Source organism: Somniosus microcephalus, chromosome 6, assembly GCF_052327205.1.
Source record: "Somniosus microcephalus isolate GS21.2 chromosome 6, FLI_Smic_1.0, whole genome shotgun sequence".
NCBI lineage: Eukaryota > Metazoa > Chordata > Chondrichthyes > Squaliformes > Somniosidae > Somniosus > Somniosus microcephalus.
The window spans coordinates 26,174,758-26,196,223 of record NC_140992.1 but is presented as its reverse complement, the minus strand read 5'-3'; the positions used below and the strand labels follow the sequence as shown (position 1 = coordinate 26,196,223).

General features: G+C 46.0%; 1 protein-coding gene across 4 annotated transcripts in view; it reads right to left on the bottom strand.

Annotated features, from left to right (window-relative positions):
• The window catches only part of plod2 (procollagen-lysine, 2-oxoglutarate 5-dioxygenase 2), a 159,423-nt gene that overhangs the window by 62,108 nt on the left and 75,849 nt on the right, over positions 1–21,466 (bottom strand). For all 4 annotated transcript variants that reach the window (XM_085989861.1, XM_085989858.1, XM_085989859.1 and 1 more), the window contains exon 4: positions 9,425–9,588. In XM_085989861.1, coding sequence (XP_085845987.1) covers positions 9,425–9,588 — 164 coding nt within the window. The remainder of the gene's footprint in view (positions 1–9,424; positions 9,589–21,466) is intronic.

Below are 21,466 nucleotides of genomic sequence, written 5' to 3'. Positions count from 1 at the left end.
AGCAGGAAATTATAAAGTGACATATATGGTAGCATAGTCATCACGTTACTAGACTAACAATCCACAGACCGGGAGTTCAAGTCCCATCATGGCATTAAATTCATTTTTTTTTTTTTTTTTTTTTTAAATGGAAATATAAAACTGGTATCAGTAAAAGTGACCATGAAGCTGTCGGATTGCTGTAAAAACCCAACTGATTTATTAATTGTCTTTTAGGGAAGGAGGTCTGCCATCTGGCCTACGTGTGACCGCAGTCCCACACCACCGTGGTTCAACTCTTAGTCGCCTAGTAAGCCACTCAGCTGTACTCGAAATGTTACAAAATACGGACTGCGGCAGTTCGCGAAGGCGGACCACCACCACCACCACCTACTCGGTGAAACTAGGATGGGCAATAGATGCCAGCCTTGCCAACGAAGCCAGAGAATGAATAATTTAAAAAAGTGATTGAACTCCATCTGCCATAGTTTTTCCTAACGTGGGGAAGTGTCTGGCCATCCACTGACAAATCAGATTTTTTTTTTTTTTTTATATAAACGGTTGTGAGATTAGGAGCTGTGGAGGAGCAAAGGGATTTAAGTGTTCATGTGCACAAATCATTAAAAGCCAGTGTACGGGTAGAAAATGTAAACATAAAGGCTAATTAAATATTGGCCTTTTGTCTCAAGAGGGTTGGAATAGAAAAGTGAGCTTCAGTTGTACAGAGCTTTGCTCAGATCTCATCTGGAATACTGCGTTCAGTTTTGGGCACTGAACCTAAGGAAGGATATATTGGCCTTGGCAGGGGTACAGCACAGATTCACCAGAGCAATACGAGGGCTTAAAGGGTTAAATTATAAAGAAAGGTTGCATAAAACTTGACTTGTATTCCACGGAGTTTAAAAGGTTGAGGGGTGATCTAATTGAGGTCATTAAAATGAATAAGAGATTTGACAAGGTAGATGCAGATTGTTTCAAGTACTTGTTACCAACATTCCTGCTAAGCTGTGCGACCGCACAGCGGTCTGGAGGTCCCGTGCAGACCGCTCACCGGCTTTTACATGAAGGAAACGCGCATGCGCGAAAATTTGAATGGGCCGCACAGCCAGTTTAAGGGGCCGCGCATGAAAAAAAAATTAGAGGGATCATTGTTTGTTACTGCGTTCAAGATAGTTGAAATGATTTAAGTTTTTGTAATTTTCTTTAAAAGGAAGAAAGATGGAGCAATTTTTTTTTTAAATGTACATTTAGGTTTCTGTCGAATTATCAAGCTGGTCAACAGCAGGGAGTCTTAAAATATATATATACACATATATGCACTTACAGGAAACTCTTTTTTATCCGGCACCGACGGGACCAATGTAGTGCCGGTTGATCAAAAAGTCCGGATTACAGAGAGGTATACTCACTAAGGTACGGGAGCCCCGTACACGGCCACAGGTGCAGGAGCCCTGGTTACATCATGGCCACAGGTGCAGGAACCCCGGTTACATGGCCACAGGTCCAGGAACCCCGGTTACACGGCCACTAATATAAAGTAAAACTTACCTGAACCTACTACTGAATTTTGCTGGTTAAGAGAGATTTCCGGTTATTTAGGTGCCAGTTTAAAGAGCGATTCCTGTATATAGCACCTCTACATTCTCAGTACATTCTAAAGCACTTTACAACCAATGAATACATTTTTGAAGTGCATACTGCTTTGTAGGCAAATGCAGCAGCTAATTTACAGACATAACCAGATCTGTTTTTGATGTTGTTTGTTGAGGTTGGGATGTTGGTTAGGACACTGGGAGAACTTTCTGTTCTTCAAATAGTCCCATGGGATCTGTTGCGTTCACCTCCTTCTTTTATATCTATGTTTAACTTGTTATCCGAAAGATGGCATCTCTGACAATGCAGCACTCTCCCAATACTGCAACGAAATGCCTGCCTATATCATGTACACGAGACTGCAGCAGGACTTGAACCACAACCTTTGGACTTGGAGGCAATAAGCCAAAGTTGCCACTTATGGTTTAAGTTCAATCGCTATTTTGCGCGCACTCACACACAACTGGCTATTTATATTCCAGATAATCAATTCCATGCACCTGAGATTCCCTCAAATTGCTGGAGTGGTCATCCAGAACCACAAAGCTTCCAGGGATCTAAAGCTCCCAAGCCCGTCAAAATTGGCTATACTTTCCACCTTTAATGCTTAGCTGAGCCTTCACTCTTAAAATTGTTCTCCATTTGGAAGGCTGGCAATCAATGCTGATCCACATTTGACCAGCGGAGTGCATTTAAAGGACGACTGAGCCAACATTTCATTAGTTCTTCGACCATTACAAAATATGGCAAGGCCTTCCATCCCACGGGTCCACTTGAAACTAACAAACCCCCTTCCCTAGTGTGGTCTGCAGGGTGGAGAGACAGACAGCCTTGGCACTGGAACCCATGTCCACAGGAGGCCGACTCCTCATCGCCTGTGCCAAGAGGCTGCCAGAACCAACTATAATCCTAGCTGGACGATGTAGTATTTGATTAGTTAAAACCACTGGCAGCAATTGTATTGCTCTATTTATTCAACTTCAGTAATTTAGAAAACTCCCAAAGCTTTTCTTGCCAACGAATGCAACTACAACCAAGCTTTATAAATGAAATTATACATTTTTCTTTCACAAAAATACCAAAGGGTTTTAAAATATGGACTAAAGACTAAGGCCGGAATTTTGCCGGTCCTCCGAGTGCAGGATTGGAGGAGGGACCGCTGTCAAAATCGCAAAGATTGATAGCGGGTAGGAAACCCGCTGTTAACTCACCTCCAATCAATCTTCCCAAGTGTCGGGTCCCTAGCGGCGGGAAAAGGATTATAGCCACTTACCTGCCTGTTAACAGGTACTTGATACTTGTTAACAGGCTTTTTTTCCCAATTTTGCCGCTTCTGCCTCAGGGTTCCCGACGTCCAGACACCACACCAGGTAAGTGTGGCATGTTGCAAGTCTGCTGTAATGTTTCTGCATTGATGACAGCTGCAGAAGTGGTGTGAAGGATCCAATGGCGCCCTGGTGAGTTTCTGAGGTAAGAAAATGTTGGGGAAATCATTTTTCATGTATTTACACTTTTCTGTAGGTAACAAGTTTTGAATTGGCTATCTAGTCCCAACTCATTGGGAGAACCTCTCTCACCCATGACAGATCGCTTCTGTAACCTCATCTGCAGCTGCCATCTGTTCTAGCCTACGGAGGCATTGGAGAGTCTGGGTGCAAGAGCTCACCTTTGTACAGTGATTGTCAGTGTTCGCAGCACCTCAATGCTGTCAAACACAGAAATGAGCTGTCAAAGAAAAATTGTGCGTGGTCCCTTTAAGAAAACCAGCAGATGACACATCATCAAATGGCATCATCTGACCGGCTTCCTCTTAATTGGCTGGCAAGCCCACAGGGCAGGCTTAACAAAGCCAATCGACGTAAAATCACATCCGTGGGTCGGATGCAGTTGGGGGCAGGACTGGAACTCGGAAACCAGCTGACCCGCTCCCAAGCCGCATCAATTTGCAAAATCGCGGCCTAAGGGCTGGATTTTCCGCCCGGAGGCGGGATGGTGGCAGTTCCGCTGTTTGGCGGGTTCCGGTCCCGCTGCCTGTTGCAGCCGCCCTGCAATAATAATTTTCCCCAGATTGGCCTCATTAAGGATGCCGTGCACGTTACCCAGCTCAATCGGTGGGTGCGGGTCGGGTAATCATGGTTGATGAGGAGCTGGGAGCCTCTATATTTAAAGGGGCCATGTCCCCTTTGATTATTACTTTCTTTTTTCTGCTCCCAAGTACTGGTTGCTGCAGGCATGGCAGCGCAACGGACCAAGGCTGCTCCCCGGTTTGATGAGGACTCCCTCCATGCTCTTGTGGAGGGAGTAAGAGGACGCAAGGAGGTCCTCTTCCCTTCAGATTGAAGGAGGAAGCTTCCTCAGCACACAAAGGCAGCCTGGCTGCAAATTGCTGAGGAGGTCAGTGCAAGGTCGGTCTGTACACGCACCTGGGTGCAGTGTAGGAAAAGGTTCAATGATCTGCTGCACTCAGCAAAAGTGAGTATAACTTCACATTTACCTTCAATTTGCTTCCCATCCCCATCACTCTACATTGGCAACCTACTTCCAACTCACCCTAACATCCCTTGCACCCTCATCCATCCCTCTCTCTCTATGTACAGGATCACTTCACCCTCTTACTATGCACCCCTCACACTCGCTCTCACTGTTATGCAATGACAACCACCAACAACGTACAGGGAGCGACCTAGGCACTGGCATCTCACTCCATCATTGTCTCCCACTAAGCAACTATGTTATCCATTCTTTACACTCACTCCATCAATCTCTCAAACTTCACTTGTGTCCCTCATTGCAGGAAAAGAGAGCCCACAATAAGAGGGAGAGGGGGAGGACAGGAGGAGGCCCACCATCCGTGGCGCAGCTAACGAACGCTGAGGAGGCAGCTCTGGAGATTGTTGGCGGTGCAGAGGAGCTGGAAGTGGGGGACGGAGAGACGGGCACAGTACAGCAAGCTGGTGAAAGAATTGATTTCCAACCCTCTGATTTTGCATTCATGAGTGACTCATATGGGATCTGATGTTCATAGAAATTGAGTTCTGATCATCTGCACAATGGGATGTGTCTGCAATCTACCTATTGATGTAAGAAAACGACTAGGCACTTGGTCTAAGTATTAAACAAGGCTTTAATCAACTGTTTTTCAACATGGAGATCTAGTTGTGTCCTTCACTAGTTCCTGTTAAAGAATGTCCTGAGCAAGCTGGGCCCATGCCCGAGTATTTATACTCTTCCTGGACAGCGCCACCAGCAGGCCGCCCAGTATCATTTAATAAGTCATTTCCACATGAATGACAAGAATCATGTCACCTATCACATGTCTAACTCATGCCTCTACTCCCCCACAGGACCATCAAGAGCCCCTCCTCACTGTCCAGGAGGAAGAGCAGGAGGACTCCTCAGAGGAACCTCCAGCCTTTGCGAGATAGAGTAGTGTTGTCACCTGGTGTATCACAACTCAAAAGTGACCAGGAGCAGATAGTGGAGACAGGGACAGCAGTGGAGAATCCTCGTTGGAGGCCGCAGGTTGCTCCTAGCTCTGCTCTGGGGCCATCCAGAAAGAGAGCAGTGCTGGAGCTTCAGGAACAAGTGCAGGAAGCTCTGACTGGGTTTGCAACCACGGTAACTGCGAGTGTGCAGAGAATGGAGGAGTCCATGTCAAACATGAGCAATGCCGTGGTGCACGCAATGGCGAATGTAGTTCCGCCATGGAACGGATGGCAACCTCCACGGAGGACATAAATCGCCAGACACAAACCAACATGGTGACTCTTTCAGATAGATGGTCAGCTATGGAGGATAGATGGGCATCTGTCGTGGAGAGGAACCAGAGGTACATGGACATCCCCGTTATGAGGACTGTCAGTATAGAGACGGGTCCACATGGCCCCACTGATGTGCAGCAAGGTGCTCTCCAGCTACTTGCTAGCAGTGAAGTGCGGGTGACCCATGAGAGGGATGGTGGTGGTTGAGAACAAGGAAGTGGGGGCTCCTCTCCAAGCGCTCACACTCCCATGCCACTGCGGAGCCCTCGGTCAGAGACCCAGATGCCTCACCCAACAGAGATGGCCGTCTCTGCCCCAGCACAGCCACAGGCTCCCAAACCCAGAGGTCGACCGCCAAAGGTGTCTAAGCAGGTGCAGCAGGGAAGTGAGCACGCTGCCTCTACATCTGCTGAAGCCACAGGGGAAGCACCACGTAAAAGCACGCTTAAGAGAAAGCTAAAACACAAATAGTCACAAGGGTAGTCACTTGGGTGTTTTCATATAATTCAAAGTTCCGTTTGTGATCTTTATATCTATTGTATTAAAGTAATGCGATCTCAATGATTCAATGCGTTGCCCTATGTGTGCTCAGACGTGGCACAGTGAGGGTTGAGGGCACCTTTCATCTGCAGTGATGGTGGGGAGAGTGATAGGAATGCACAGTTCATTGCACAGATGCTGTATAATGGAGGTCCTGCCAACCCTCATGTGCCAGCCACATGTTTGCGCTGCGTAAAGTTACACGTATCTGGCATGGATTAGTCCATCCCTTGCCTCACGGTCAGAAATGAGGTCGCATGCTGGTAGCACTGGGACAGCTGCCTCCGCCAGGTGTTCCTCATCTGCAGCCTCATTCGGCTCCTCCTCCTCCTCCTCCTCTGAGGCTGTGCACTCTGTCACTTGTTCCTCAGGCAGCGGTAAGCCACGCTGCAGTGTTGTTGTTGTGCAGGGCACAGCAGACCTAGATGATTCTGGACACCCTGGCTGGTGCATACTGTAGGGCTCTGCCAGATCTGTCGAGGCATCTGAAGTGCATTTTGAGCAAGCCGATGGTTTGCTCTATGATGCTTCTGGTGGAAATGTGGCTCACATTGTAGCGCTCCTCAGTTTTGTTTGATGGCCTCCTCATCGGTGTCATTAGCCACGTCTTCAGGGGATAGCCCTTGTCTCTAAGTAGCCATCCGGAATGTTGGGTCGGCGGATTGAAGAGCTGAGGCACAGTGGACTGCCGCAGGATGTACGAGTCATGGCAGCTGCCAGGGAACTTTGCACACACATGCATAATGTTCTTCCTGTGGTTACACACCAGCTGAACGTTAAGGGAGTGGAAGCCCTTGCGGTTCACAAATACAGCTGGGTTGTGATGGGGTGCCCTGATGGCCACATGTGTGCAGTTGATGATGCCCTGCACCACTGGAAAACCTGCCATATTGGCAAACCCAAGCGCCCACGCGGTAACACTTGCTCATCCATTGAGAAGTGGATGTAATTGGACGACGTGGCAAACAGGGCATCAGTAACCTGCGTTATGCATCTGTGTGCAGCCGACTGGGACATGGCCACTGAAATCCACAGCTGATCCCTGGAAGGACCCTGACGCAAAGAAGTTGAGGGCGGTGGTGATTTGACAGCCACTAGTAAGGAGTGTCCACCCGCTCCTCTGGGCTCCAGGTGTTGGTGCAGCATTGCGCAGATGTCAGCGACAACCTCTCGTGAAAGTCTCAGCCTCCTTTGGCACTGCTGCTCGGTCATATTGAGGAAGCTCATCCTCTGTCTGTAAACCCTGTGTTGGGGGTATCCCCTGTGGCGAGGTGCTGCCCTGCGCAGACCGCCTCTGCCCTGTGCAGCATCAGGTGGCTGAGGAGAAGGTTGGAGCTCTTATTGTTGGTGCTGCCGGTGTGCCTGGTTCGGTTGCTGCTGCGGCTGCTCGTCCTGCAAATTTGAGGACCAGGATGAGAGAGTATAAATGGTTCCCATTCTGTTGGTATATATGTCACTTGAACATGAAATGTTATAAGTGCTCAGTCAATGTGGAGAGGTGTTATTCCAAGGAGGTCACAGTGCATATAGACCTCACAACACACACTTACAACCTCAATACACCTGAAATATGTCTTCCAAATCCTGAAATCAGAAAGCTCTGGCATTTGAAATTGAACTTATGGGGCAGGTTAGCTTTAATGCTGCAGTTGCAGCTGTGAACTATTCAGCTTGTTGGAACACCCGACACAATCAGCTGGCGTGTTAGTCGAACGTCTTGGAACACGGTGAAAATGTGGCATAATTGAAAAACCCTGTCAAAATAGCATTTAACAAGTTGTTTTAACTACCTTAAGTGCCTCTCCCGCCGCTTGGTGTCGGGTCTGATCTGGAGTCGCAGATCCGACACTTTGGAAAGTTGCGTGGAGGTGAGTTTGCGGTGGGTTCGCAACCCGCCGTCAATCATTTTGGATTTCGCTCCTGAACTGCCTCCAAACCCGCCCTCTGTGCGCCGGCAAAATTGCAGCCTAAAAGTCTACTGATGACAAAGGTGACATTAATCTTGCATTTAATAAAAGGGGACTGGTGAGCAAAGTTCTCCCTTTAGCATGTTTGCATCAGAATAAAGGAATGTTAACCCACAAACCGAGTGCTGTGACAGCAACTACGATAGCAACAACTGCAATAGCAATATAATAATACTGGAGCATAATCACCGGCACAGACAGTTGGACCAAAAGACCCGTTTCTGTGCTGAAAGTTCGACGTAATTCTATGTGGTGTACATGGCCCAGTCGGTCTCTTATGGCATTGCATTCCCTAATTTGTCACGATAATTTTTTAATTAAGCCTTTCAAAAGTCCACGTTCTGTGTTTTTGGGGATTTCCATAAAACCATAAAGGGGGTGGTTTAATTAGGTGTGCAAAACTGACAATGGAAGTAGGGATAAAAAAGAAGAAATGCTTTGATTGGTCAAATGTCTAGCAAACAATATTTTTGGTGCTCCCATGATTGCAGGGGTGGGAAAGTACAATTTAACCTTCAGTAAAAAAGTAGGTGAAAGATCAAATCATAAGAAAAGCACATGAGGGGGGCTAAAATACAACTTCGACAGGGAGCACAAAATGGGCGGTAGTAGATCAGCCACCTGCCCGTTGCATACCCTGCCTAATCTTCCTTTCCACGGACGTCATTGCAGCAAATATTCCTCTGCACATTTGTTGAATTTAAAAATGACAAAATAAACTTCAAGTTAAAGCTCAGGTGCATGAGAGAGGGGAAAACTAAACCTGTACATTGGGGGTGGGGGGGGGAGGGAGGGAAGAATTCAAAGAAGGATATTTAGATCACTCCTTCCCTCCACCCCTTCAGAAAACCAACTAAAGTTCACATTAATAATTCTGCTTCAAAACAAATATTAGCAAAAGCACAGCAGCCTCTCTGTCCCAGATGTCTTTTTCTGGAGTGGGGGAGGGCTGGTGGGAAAGAAGGGGTGTGTGAGATATCTTTGTTCTTCACTCTATCTCCCTATTGAGGTCTCAGTAAACCATGCATCTGTAAGAGGGTGTGGGTGGTTGTGATCTGCTCCCAGGCTTAAACCAATGCTTTTCTTCAACCAGCCTGTAGGAAGAACTTGTGACATCAGTTTGGCAATGACGTTCCTCCTCATAGCAGCACTGTTGCAATCAGGAGTCAACAGCATTTGGGAGGTGGGGGTGGGGCGGAGAACGGGAAGGAAGAATTCAAAGCTGGGTATCACTGTTCCTCTACCTTCTCATTAAAAATGTACTCATTTTTTTCATAAAAGCCTATTCATACATTTTACCATCTGATATCTTCTCACCCAAACATAGTCCCCATTTTCATATGGTTGCCAAGGCACAGTATTCAGTCAGATGTGACCTCTATCATTAGCCTTATCTTCTAGAATTCCTTGAAGCAAGGGAGTCACTTGTAGCCAGTGAAATTCTACAAGATGGGGAAGTATTTTTTCCCAAATGTCTTGCAGTCAACTGGTAGTTTTCTTTTTCTTTAATCTATGGCTGATCACTTCGGTCCTTACAAAGTCTGAATTAACATAACATTTTTCTCACTTTACAGCAACTCTTACCTCCTGAATTAAGGAATCTCTTTCCACTGCGAACATTGGGATACTTGTCTACAAGCCTGTTATCCGGCCAGATAAGCCCTTCTGCAGCAAATACCACCTTGTGATTGAACTGCTGGAACTTGTTCAGTAGCTCTTCAGGACCACCAGCAAAGAGAACATCGTAACTGGAAAACAACATGACAGGAAGATACATGAATATTCCAGAGTGTATATACACATATGTGGGTTTTGTCTTCCCATTTCTTATGACTGTCACCACCAAGCAGGACTGAGCAAAAGCCACTTAGCTCCGATCAGCGTTGTATTCCCAAATTATAAGCATAAAGATAAAAAAAGCTCAAATGTTCCTCTGCATATTTGTTTAATTTAAAAATGAGAAAATAAACTTCACGTTAAAGCTCAGATACGTACAATCGTGGGGAAACTAAACATTTACCGCTTATTCAGGGAGGTTGAATTTTGTGAAGCTTATGTCTTCTCTGAACTGGCAAACTAAAGGTCCCTGTAAAAGGTCCAGGGATACTTCTATTGAGCACTAATGGCTGCTAGTTCAGTCTGCTGAAAGTTAAAAGCACATTGCCTAAACAGAAATAACAACAGAAAACACTGGAAAAACTCAGCAGGCCAGGCAGCATCCGTGGAGAGAGAAACAGAGTTAACGTTTCAGGTCGAAGACCCTTCGCCAGAACTGGAAAAAAGCAGGAAATGGAAAAAAAGCAGGAAATGGAAAGCGCATTTAGGGGCTGGGAAAAGGGAGAGGGGATGAAAGAACAAAAGGGAAGGTCAGTGATAGGATAGAAAGCAGGAGAGATTAAGAGACACTGAGTGGTACTCAAGGTGAGAGGAGGTGGTAATAGGACAGGTTAAGGAACAAAGGATGGCTCTAGATGGGGTGTGAATTGCGCTGGTAGAATGAAGGACAGCTGACGGAAGAAAAAAAAAAAGGGGGCCAAACAAAAATTGTGGATAAAAAATATATATATATATGTGATAGGGGCCGAGGTTATGATCTGAAATTGTTGAACTCGATGTTGAGTCCAGAGGGCTATAGAGTGCCTAATCGAAAGATGAGGTGCTGTTCACAGAATCACACAGAATCACAGAATCCCCACAGTGCAGATAGAGGCCATTTCGGCCCATCGAGCCTGCACCGACACATATCCCACCCTATCCCCATAACCCCACGTATTTAATCCCCTAACACTAAGGGTCAATTTATCATAGCCAAATCAACCTAACCTGCACATCTTTGGACTGTGGGAGGAAACCGGAGCACCCGGAGGAAACCCACGCAGACACAGGGAGAATGTGCAAACTCCACACAGACAGTCGCCCGAGGCCAGATTTGAACCCGGGTCCCTGGCGCTGTGAGGCAACAGTGCTAACCACTATGCCACCGTGCCCCCCTGTTCCTCGAGCTTACGCTAGCGTGCCTAAACAAAGCACTGAACATCCTATTTATGGTTTGCAAGAGCATTCTTGGATGTCCCTTTTCCCACTGGCTACTACATTGTAGTCTTACCACTTCAGACTAATTGCTTCTTCCTTCATGCAGGGAAGTGGAACTGTCCTGGTCACTCTCTGCTCCACATCTCCCATCAAAGACACAGGAAAAAGGTGTGCTTTGTGAGTCAGGTCTGATCCAGTTCATTCTCTTGGACGGTCACAAAGTGGGGAATTTCATTTTTGGGGGGAAAAGGGCAGAGAAAGAAATGATGTATAGATGAACAGACCTGTGTATAGGCTTAACCAATGACAAGAATTAAACAACCGCTCAGGCTGCTGGGCTGAAGACAACAGTCTCTGTCATTACAATGGAGTAAACCGAGGCTCATCCAAGACTGGTGTCAGACAAGTTGACACCACAGAGATAGCAGAGAGGGTGGTGGAGGAGCAGTGGAGCTGGATCTCATCAGTGTACCGGTCAAGCTAATCCCCAGATGTGGATTTTTTTCGCCAAGGAGCAGTATATAGATGAGAAGGACAGGGGCAAGGATGGACCCTTAGGGTAACAGGCAGGGGTCGGAAGAGAAGCTATTGCTAGAGTTAAGCAAGAGTGGAACCAAGCAAGGTTGGTCCCACTGAGCTGAACAACGGAGGAGAGGCGTGGGCAACTGTGTCGCAGGTTGTAGAAAGGATGAGGAAGGTTAATCCAACCACAGTCATAGGAACAGACAATGCTGTTTGAGATTAGGCACTTTACAGCCTTCTGGACTCAACACACGAGTTCAACAATTTCAGACCATAACCTCGGCCCGCATCATATATATTTTTTATCCACACCTTTTGTTTTTGTCTTTTCTTCTCCCCCACAAGGCAGCTGTCTTGCATTCTGCCAGCGCAATTTACACTTCATCTAGAGCCATCCTTTGTTTCTTAACCTGTCCCATTACCATCTCCTTTTGCCTTGAATATCTCTTAATGTCTCTTAACCTCTTCCGCCTTCTATCCTATCATAGACCTTCCCTTTTGTTCGTTCATCCCCTCCCCCCTTTCCCAGCCTCTTCACTTGCTTAAACATGTTCCATTTCCTGCTTTTTTCCAGTTCTGACGGAAAGTCATCGACCTGAAACAATGGGCCAGAAATTAGGATTGGGTGCTTGCCGCGCGTGCAAGCCCCCGATCTGCACTCACCCTGCGCGCCGACATCTGAAGCCTGGGCCTGCTTGGAATTCCTGTCACTGGCCCGGTTCAGATGTCGGTGCGATGTGCTTGCCTGACCCAGCGGCGTAGTTAGTGTGATGTGCCGGCTGGGAGCACTCTGCAGCCAATCAGGGGAGGGGAAACTTCATTCATGAGTTTGATAGCAAGAACTGTCAAACTCATGAAAAGTACGGGCGCCCAAAAGACTAGTTTAACTTTAAATAAAAATTTTTAAAACATCCCAATAATTAAACTATAAATAACTTTAAAAAACTATTTTAAACAATTAATAAAATTTTTGAAAAAAATTATTTTTTAATAAATCGGGTCTAAAAATAAACTTACCTTACTGTAAAGTCCTTAAAAACAATGAAGCTGTGGAAAAAATGTAATAATTTTAAATAATAGACCACTTACCTTCAAGAATCCAGTCCTTACGCCTCCTTTTTATATGTGTAAAAAGTTCAGGCCCTTGCACACGGGCAAACCTGTCAAAAAGAAGGAAGTTCAACGGTCCTGCGCGCATGCGTTGGACCTCTGAAACCCTTGGAGGAACTGCCGGTTTCCCGCGCATGTGCTGTGCATGCTGAAATCCGGCACTTCCAACGGGCCCACGCGTGAGTACACCGTCCGTACTCACGCGTTGGGACCGGAATTACTGGCCCGTTAACTCTGTTTCTCTCTTCACAGATGCTGCCTGACCTGCTGAGTATCTCCAGCGTTCTCTGTTTTTATTTCAGATTTCCAGCATCTGCAGTATTTTCTTTTTGTTGTAATGCTGTTTGAGAATTTGTTTAGGGCGCCAAGTTAAAAAACTCAATGTAGACCTTCACTACACAGATTATTGACCCATGTGCATCTCTGTTCTCACTGCTCATGTACTTGGAGAAGGCATTTTCACACAAAGCTGAAAAGGTTTAAGGAGACAATATACTGCAGCAGTGAAATGCTCAGTGCCCCAAACTTAGCAGGATCAGATCATAATTCTTTATTTGTCTAGACTGGTAAAGCCTGCAGCATACGTGGTTTATTAACATGAGACAATTTTTCTTTCAAACGTCCTCTACTATTGTCATAAATGATTACAGGTAACCCATTTTCACTCTTCCTTTCCTGAAAGCAGTGACTCATACTGTGGCACAGTTCCACAGGTGCTGGCAGGCCTCCAGTACTTCAGTTAAGTTTCCATTTCATCAAGTGGGAGCCTAGACCAGAGGCAGTCACTATTTTCTGATTGAAAGCCACAATCCAGAGCAGCAAATGCACTTGAAGGCCTCTCTCACAAACTGGCCGTAAAAATCATGCTGACTGATCTTGCATCCTACTTTCTATCTTTGCATCTTCTGTAGTATCAGCTGGAGCAGTTCAGGGAGTCGAGTTGTTGCACACCTTCAACCACTGCTGGAACAGGAATGGTAGAACAGCATCCGATTCGGTCCGAGAGCTGCAACAGAGGCTCACACGGAGCATCCGATCTAACCCTAAAGCTGCAGAGGCTCACACGGAGCAGAGTTGGCCTGTGGCCTGCACAACTATTACCTTGTTCCAGACTGTGAATATCCGCAGGCTTTGGATATCGTCAGGGCTATACATTTTTTATAATGTGCACTTTTCCCCTCCATAGATTAATGAAACTCTGCAAAACCAAGTCAGCCAGATGTGCAGAAGCCTTCTACACAACCAGCTGAAGATGCTGAAATAAACTGCTCCCTTTTTAGAATTCAGTTAGTTTCAAGGATTCTACAGAATCAGTGCAATCTACACAAAACAGAAGCCCCAAATTTACTCGATATTTTTTGGCAAGTTTATGTCTTAAAATCAGCATATTTGCAATTTTGCAGTTGAGTTATTGGGTGGAACGTGTTCCTGCTGGGTTTCTGCCCCATAATGGCTACGCTGTAGCAGGTTCCAATGAAGATGCCACATGCTCCTTGGTGCCTGCAACAAAGAAAAGGCTTGCCTGATATTGCCACAGATGATGCCTGTAGACTCTGGAGCCATGATCTCATTGAATGGCGGAGCAGGCTTGAGGGGCCGAATGGCCTACTCCTGCTCCTATCTTCTATGTTTCTATGAGTCACACCTGTCAGTTGCCACACACTCTTGGAGACTGAGCTCAGAGCTTGCACGTAGGTTTGATGTTCCTTGAACATTCTTCTTTTCAGGCAAGTAGCCATGAGATCTGGGTCCCACATCGGCAAGGTTATGAGCAGCTTTCTCCTCTGCCTCCAATGGAGAAAGAGGTACATCTGTATCCACTCCCCAATCCTCCAGCTCTCTCGTGCCCTGTGAATCACCCAATGCCACATCCTCACTGGCGTAATTTAATTTCTATCCCCCGGATGAAAGTATCAAAGCTGGTGCATGGGAGTGAGAAACTAAGTGATGCAGGGGGGCAACATCAAGCAGGTGGAAGATCTTGCTCCCGAGACACTCGTACAGCCTTGTCCTCAAATTCCCCATCTGTCGCATTATGATGTTCATTGTGAGTTCAAGAGAAATCATTTTCCTCCCTCCTGCTCCACCTCCACTGTTCCTTGTTGCTGTGATGGTTTTGCAGAAAAGGGGTGAGCAAAATTCCCTTGGGATTAAGACAGAGAATGGTGTGAAAGCTTGTGACTGTCTACTGCTTCATTAGGGATGCCATGGTGACTAACTACTAACCTGCGACCTGCACTGTTCTACTGATCTCGTTGTCTCCCACAGCGACAGCAGAGTGCCTCCCCAGTAGCTAAACGGCCTTCTCCTTCTAGGATGCTTCTCTGTTCCCCTGCCTTACACTGGCATTGTGCACAAGTTTCTCCTGTAACAAGACTGAGGGAATTAAGTGAGGGCTACCAATTGAGGGATGTCTCCCTGGTGGCATCTGACAGAAGGTGGCCATTGGACCCATTCTGTGCACCAGCTTTTTGCTAGAGCAATCCAAAGCTAATCCCACTGATCTGCTCTTTCCCCATAGTCCTGTATGATGCTCCACTTTTCTCTACTTTTTCCTTAAAAGATGAAGTGGTCTCTAATTCAACTTAAAGCATTCCATAATTTAACAACTGTCTGTGTAAATACATTTCTTTTAACCTCTTTCCTCGCTCTGTAACTGAATGACGTATCATTGACTCCGCTGATTAAAATTCATTGATAATTTAACATCCTCAATTAAACCACTTCATCGTCTCTGCTAGTGGCAACAGTGATCATCTTCAAACTTCAGCATCAACTCCGCAGTGACTTATTGATATCACAAAGGCACATGCGCTGGCCAAATTGTCACCGTCAGCCTGTACATGAGGGGAATGTTGGGCTCTCCCACAGTGCAGCCAGCTTACAGGAGGACCTGCTGCACATTGCAAAATTCTACAGGAGAGTATATTTTGTTTGACTCGTGCTACAGAGACCCAGGCTGCAAAGTAAAAGCAACGTAACTCGGTGCAGATGAGTGAATAAATCCGGGGCCTCCCCTGTTCTCTATGGCTTAGTGTCATACAGTGCAATGTACTTATCGACAGCTCTCACAGGAGTGGCCCAGATCATTTTTATGAGCCTTTACAAAATTTGCAGTGGAACATTTAAAAAGGAAAATAAAAAAAGGACAAATTGTAAACGCTGGAAATGTGAAATAAAAATAGCAAACGCTGGCTGATCTATTTCCAGCATTTTCTATTTAAAAAAGAAAAAAATCCCGACAGATTTCAGAAACATTAGTTAATGTCCCTGTACAGCAGCCAATGAAGAATGCTGTTTTGAAACTTGTATTAGGGACTCCAGCTGGTATTCAGATACCTACAGTTACATTTCCTTTTCTGCTTTTTCCTGGTCTGTTACACTGCACAAGCATTGTATGAAAATGGATAATTAAACACTTCTTCCCACACTGTCTCTTCTCTACTTTAAAAAAAAAATAGCAGGAACACCTGGAATATTGGACCCGGTGAGCAAATTTCAGACCCTCAGCATTTCATCACTAGGACCGTCACCCGTAACTGGAACATTTGCCAGAAACTTTAGGACAAGTTCAAGCTGTGATTAAACATAGAAACATAGAAGATAGGAGCAGGAGTAGGCCATTCGGCCCTTCGAGCCTGCTCCGCCATTCAACGAGATCATGGCTGATCATCCAAACGCTAGCACCCTACACCGACAGCCATCCCACACAAGCCCTATCCCCATAACCCCACGTATTTAATCCCCCCTAACACTAAGGGCCAATTTTTTTATCATGGCCAATCAACCTAACCCGCACATCTTTGGACTGTGGGAGGAAACCGGAGCACCCGGAGGAAACCCACGCAAACACGGGGAGAATGTGCAAACTCCACACAGACAGTCACCCGAGGCCGGATTTGAACCCGGGTCCCTGGCGCTGTGAGGCAACAGTGCTAACCACTATGCCACCGTGCTATCTACTCCTTTCACCACAAACCAAAAGAGTCATGTCCAGTTCTGTTAAGTACAAAATGTTTTCTGCAAGCATTCTTAAACAGTCAGAATACTACTCTATCTGCATATCTCAAAAACTAATTGACGCATCAGAAAGACTTGGATAATGAGTCATTCTGATCTTCCCAGAAGTCGCTATGATAAACCAGTGAAGATCTCGCAGCATCTCCTAAAATGGGAGATTAGTTGATAGACGTGCATTCCATAAAATTCTTCACCCCTCCCAATTGGCCAGGACCCAGTTATAACCGCAGGATTTTCAAGCAATCTCTACCAGCTGTAGGACCAAACATCTGTAGTTTGTCATTAAAATTAGTGCGCTTCTGTGCTGTAAACATTCTGCAAGTTTACAAGCTTAACAAATAACACCGCTTAAAACATAGAATTCTTTTGTGTATGGACTACTGCAAGACACAAAATATAGCCATTTTCAGTCAGACTCTGTAGATATTAGCTTCTTACATGCAGCTTCAACATTTAAAGTGTGATCTTTTTAATTCACTCTTGGGATGCAAGTGTCGCTGGCATTAATTGTCCATCCCAAGTTGCCCGTGGAAAGGGAGTGGTGGGCCTTCTTCTAGAACTACTGTAGTTCATGTCGTGAAGCTGCTTCCACAATGCTGTTAGATAGGGACTCCCAGGACTCGGACATATATCGCTGTTCCTTCGTCACTGACTCAGAGTCAGGATGGTGTGTGACTTGGAGGGGGACTTGGAGATGATGGTGTTCCCATGCATCTGCTGCCCTTATCCTTCTAGGTGGTGGAGGTTGTGGGTTTGGGAGGCGCTGCCAACAAAGGCTTGGTGAGTTGCTGCAGTGCATCCTGTAGGTAGTAAATACTGCAGCCACAGTATGCTGGTGGTGGCGGGGATGGACCTTTAGGCATTTATGTGGCTTGTCCAGTTGAGTTTTTGGTCAATGATGACTTTCAAGATGTTGATGGTTGGGGACTCGGCAATGGTAATGCCATTCAATGTTACGGGGAGATGGTCAGGCTCTCTTTTGTTGGAGATGGTCATTGCCTGGCACTTGTGGTGCAAATATTACTTGCTACTTATCAGCCTAAGCCTGGATGTTGCCCAGGTCTTGCTACTTGCGGGCATGGACTACTTTATTACCTGAGGAATGGCGCTGAACAATGTGCAATCATTAGCGAACAGCCCCACTCTGACCTTATGATAGAGGGAATGTCACTGATGAAGCAGCTGAAGATAGTTGGGCCTAGGACAATGCCCGGAGGAACTCCTGCAGTGATGTTCTAGGACTGCGATGATTGGCCTTCAACAACTACAACCCTTTGTGCCAGGTATGGTTCTAGCCACTGGAGAGTTTCCCTTGATGCCACACTCAGGGCCTTAACGTCATGACCAGTCACTCTCACCTCACCTCACCTCCGGAATTCAATTCGGGTCCATGTTTGGACCAAGGTCTGGAGCCGAGTGGTCCTATCAGAACCCAAACGGAGTATTGATGAGTATTGGGGAGTAAGTGCCACTTTAAAGCGCTGTTGATGACTCTTTCCATCACTTTGCTGATGATTGGGAGTAGGTAATTGGATTTGTTCTACTTTTTGTGGACAGGACATTCCTGGGCAATTTTCCATATTGTCGGGTAGATGCCTGTGTTGTAGGTATACTGGAACAGCTTAGCCAGGGACACGGAGAGTTCTGGAGCACAAGGCTTCATCACTACAGCCAGGATGTTGTCAGGGCCCACAGCCCTTGCTGTGTCCAGGGCATTCAACCATTTCACGATGGAATGTGGAGTGAATGACTGGAGACTGGCATCTGATGGTGGGGACCTTAGGAGGCAGTCAAGAAAGATCATCCGCTCAGCAGTTCTGGCTGAAGATGGATGCAAACGCTTCAAACTTGTTTTTTGCACAACGTACAGGGCTCCATCATTGTTGAGGATGAGGTTTTTCATGGAACCTCCTCTTCACATTAGTTGCTTAATTGTCCACCATTATTCACAACTGTACGTGGCAGGGCTGCAGAGATCTGACCTGATCAGTTGGTTGTGGGATCGTTGAACTACCTCTTGCCAATTGAGGAAAATTAGGAGGCCCAAGGATAAATCCCTGGGGGACTCCAGAGGTAACAGTGCGTGGGTGGGAAGAGAAACCATTGCTGGATATGCTCTGGCTATGGTTGGATATGCAAGAGTGGAACCGAGAGAACGCAGTCCCATTGAGTTAGACAACAAAGAAGCACTGGTGGAAGATGGGGAGACGGGAGACGGGAGTGCTAGAAACCGAGCCAAATTGACAGTATAACAAGCATACCTATAGTAAACTGTCGCTTCTGTTTCCATCATCGCAAAATGCATTTAGGAACATAGGAATAGAGTAGGCCATTCAGCCCCTCGAGCCTGTTCCACCATTCAATTAGATAATGGCTGATCTGTTTCATAACCCCATCTACCTGCCTTGGTTCTGTAACCCTTAATACCCTTGCCTAACAAAAATCTATCAATCTCAGTTTTGATATTTTAAATTCGCCCCTAGCCTCAAAAGCTTTTTGGGGTACAAAGTTGCATTCCCGTTTGCATGAGGAGCTGCTTCATAACATCATCCCCGAACAGCCTAGCTCTAGTTTTAAGGTTGTTCTGGACTCCCCATTTAAGGATGACAGCTTAGTAATTAGAAAGTGATAAACTGGACAGGTGCAAAAGGCTTGCAGACATTTTCCACGACTGCAATTACCCAATTCTGTTCTGAACGTCAGTGCTTGTTGCAAATAAAAAAAAAAAGCCGTCATTAAAACAAATGGTCTGCTTCTTTCCATGCATCAAATATCAGGCAGCTATGGGACAAGTCAGGGCAGCCATCTGGGATTGTAACATTGGGCAGAGATTAGAATCTGCTAGCTCCACTTTTCAAAAGCAATAACAAGCAAAAATGTGCTGCTTCTCACCACTGCGATAAAACAAGGTGTCAGGAGACAATTTAAAAAAAAGAAATTGAGTTCACCGAAAGGGAAAACTCTGTAAAAGGTGTGTTCCAAAGTATGGATAGAAAATATCTATCTTTTTATTTTAATGTAGGCTCGCGGATTCCCCGCCCTGTCCCCAATGGCTCGTCAGAATTATCTAGTGAGTTGCTGAGCTACAAAAGATCACAAGATAATTACTCATGAGGAAGGCCAGTCGGCCCATCTTAGTTTATTTCTCCAGAAAGATCCTAAAGCCTCCCCAATGTAGCATCTAATTATTTCGTAAATGATTCCAGGGTTTTCCCTTCTATCTGGAAATGCATTCCATGTGTCGATCACTCTTGTGTGAAGAATAAATCTGTTGATTACCTTTTACACATTTGAACCCGTGTTGCCTGGTTATCTTTCCGCTGTTTAATTTAATGTAATATTCCAGGTTTACTTTCACCCCGCACCCCCGCCCCCCCCATTCCCTTAATCTCATTTACCTCCAGAAAATCACTTGTCTGATGACCCCCTTTCTGGGCTGAAAAGCTCAAGTTTCTGTCGTCTTTCCTCACAACTCAGACTCTGGCATGAGCCTTATGGTTCTTCACTGCACTGCCTCCAACAATTGAAGGTCTCCCTTGTTCCTTGGCGACCAGAACTGGACACAGTATTCAAGGTGCAGTATGACTGGAGCACCATTCAGTTTGATCACTGCCTCCACTGACTTACATAGAAACATAGAAGATAGGAGCAGGAGTAGGCCATTCAGCCCCTCGAGCCTGCTCCACCATTCAATGAGATCATGGCTGATCATCCAAATTCAGTACCCTGTCCCTGCCTTCTCCCCATATCCCTTGATCCCTTTAGCCTTAAGAAATATATCCAACTCCTTCTTGAATATATTTAATGAATTGGCCTCCACTGCCTTCTGTGGTAGAGAATTCCACAGGTTCACCACTCTCTGGGTGAAGAAATTCCTCCTCATCTCTGTCCTAAATGGCTTACCCCTTATCTTTAGACTGTGACCCCTGGTTCTGGACTCCCCGGCCATCGGGAACATCCTTCCTGCATCCAGTCTGTCCAGTCCCGTTAGAATTTTATAAGTTTCAATGAGATCCCCTCTCATTCTTCTAAACTCCAGCGAGGATAAACCCAATCACTCCTCATACGTCATTCCTGCCATCCCAGGTATCAGTCTGGTGAATCTTCGCTGCACTCCCTCCATGGCAAGAACATCCTTCCTCAGATAATGTGACCAAAACTGCACACAATACTCAAGGTGTGGTCTCACCAAGGCCCTGTACAACTGCAGCAAGACATCCTTGTTCTTGTACTCGAACCCTCTCGCTATGAAGGCCAACATACCATTTGCCTTCTTAACCGCCTGCTGCACCTGCATGCTTACCTTCAGCGACTGGTGCACAAGGACACCCAGGTCTCGTTGCACTTCCCCTTCTCCCAATCTATTGCCGTTCAGATAATAATCTGCCTTCCTGTTTTTGCCACCAAAGTGGATAACCTCGCATTTATCCACATTATCCTGCACCTGCCATGCTTCTGCCCAATCACCCAACCTGTCCAAATCATACTGGAGTTTCTCGGCATCCTCCTCACAGCACACACGCCCACCCAGCTTTGTGTTGTCTGCAAACTTGGAGATATTACATCTAGTTCCCTCGTCTAGATCATTTCTATATATTGTGAATAGCTGGGGTCCAAGGACCAGTCCCTGTGGTACCCCACGAGTCACTGCCTACGTTCTATTGTTTTAACTATAAAGTTCAACAGTCCGTTGGTCTCATTAACTGCTGCTCACCATTGGTTCTATATATGTGGCACCAAATCTCCTGGGTCTCTTTTAGCTTCATCATTCACTATTTCAACAACATTCATGGAGCACGTCACCTATTTCTATGATGTAGCAGTTGACACTAGTCAACTGTCATTAATCTGTCCATGTAAATAGTTTGTCCAACTCAATCTAATTGCTGAGCTGCCACTTCCAATCCTACTGCCCATCTTAGGTTTAGTATCATCTTGCAT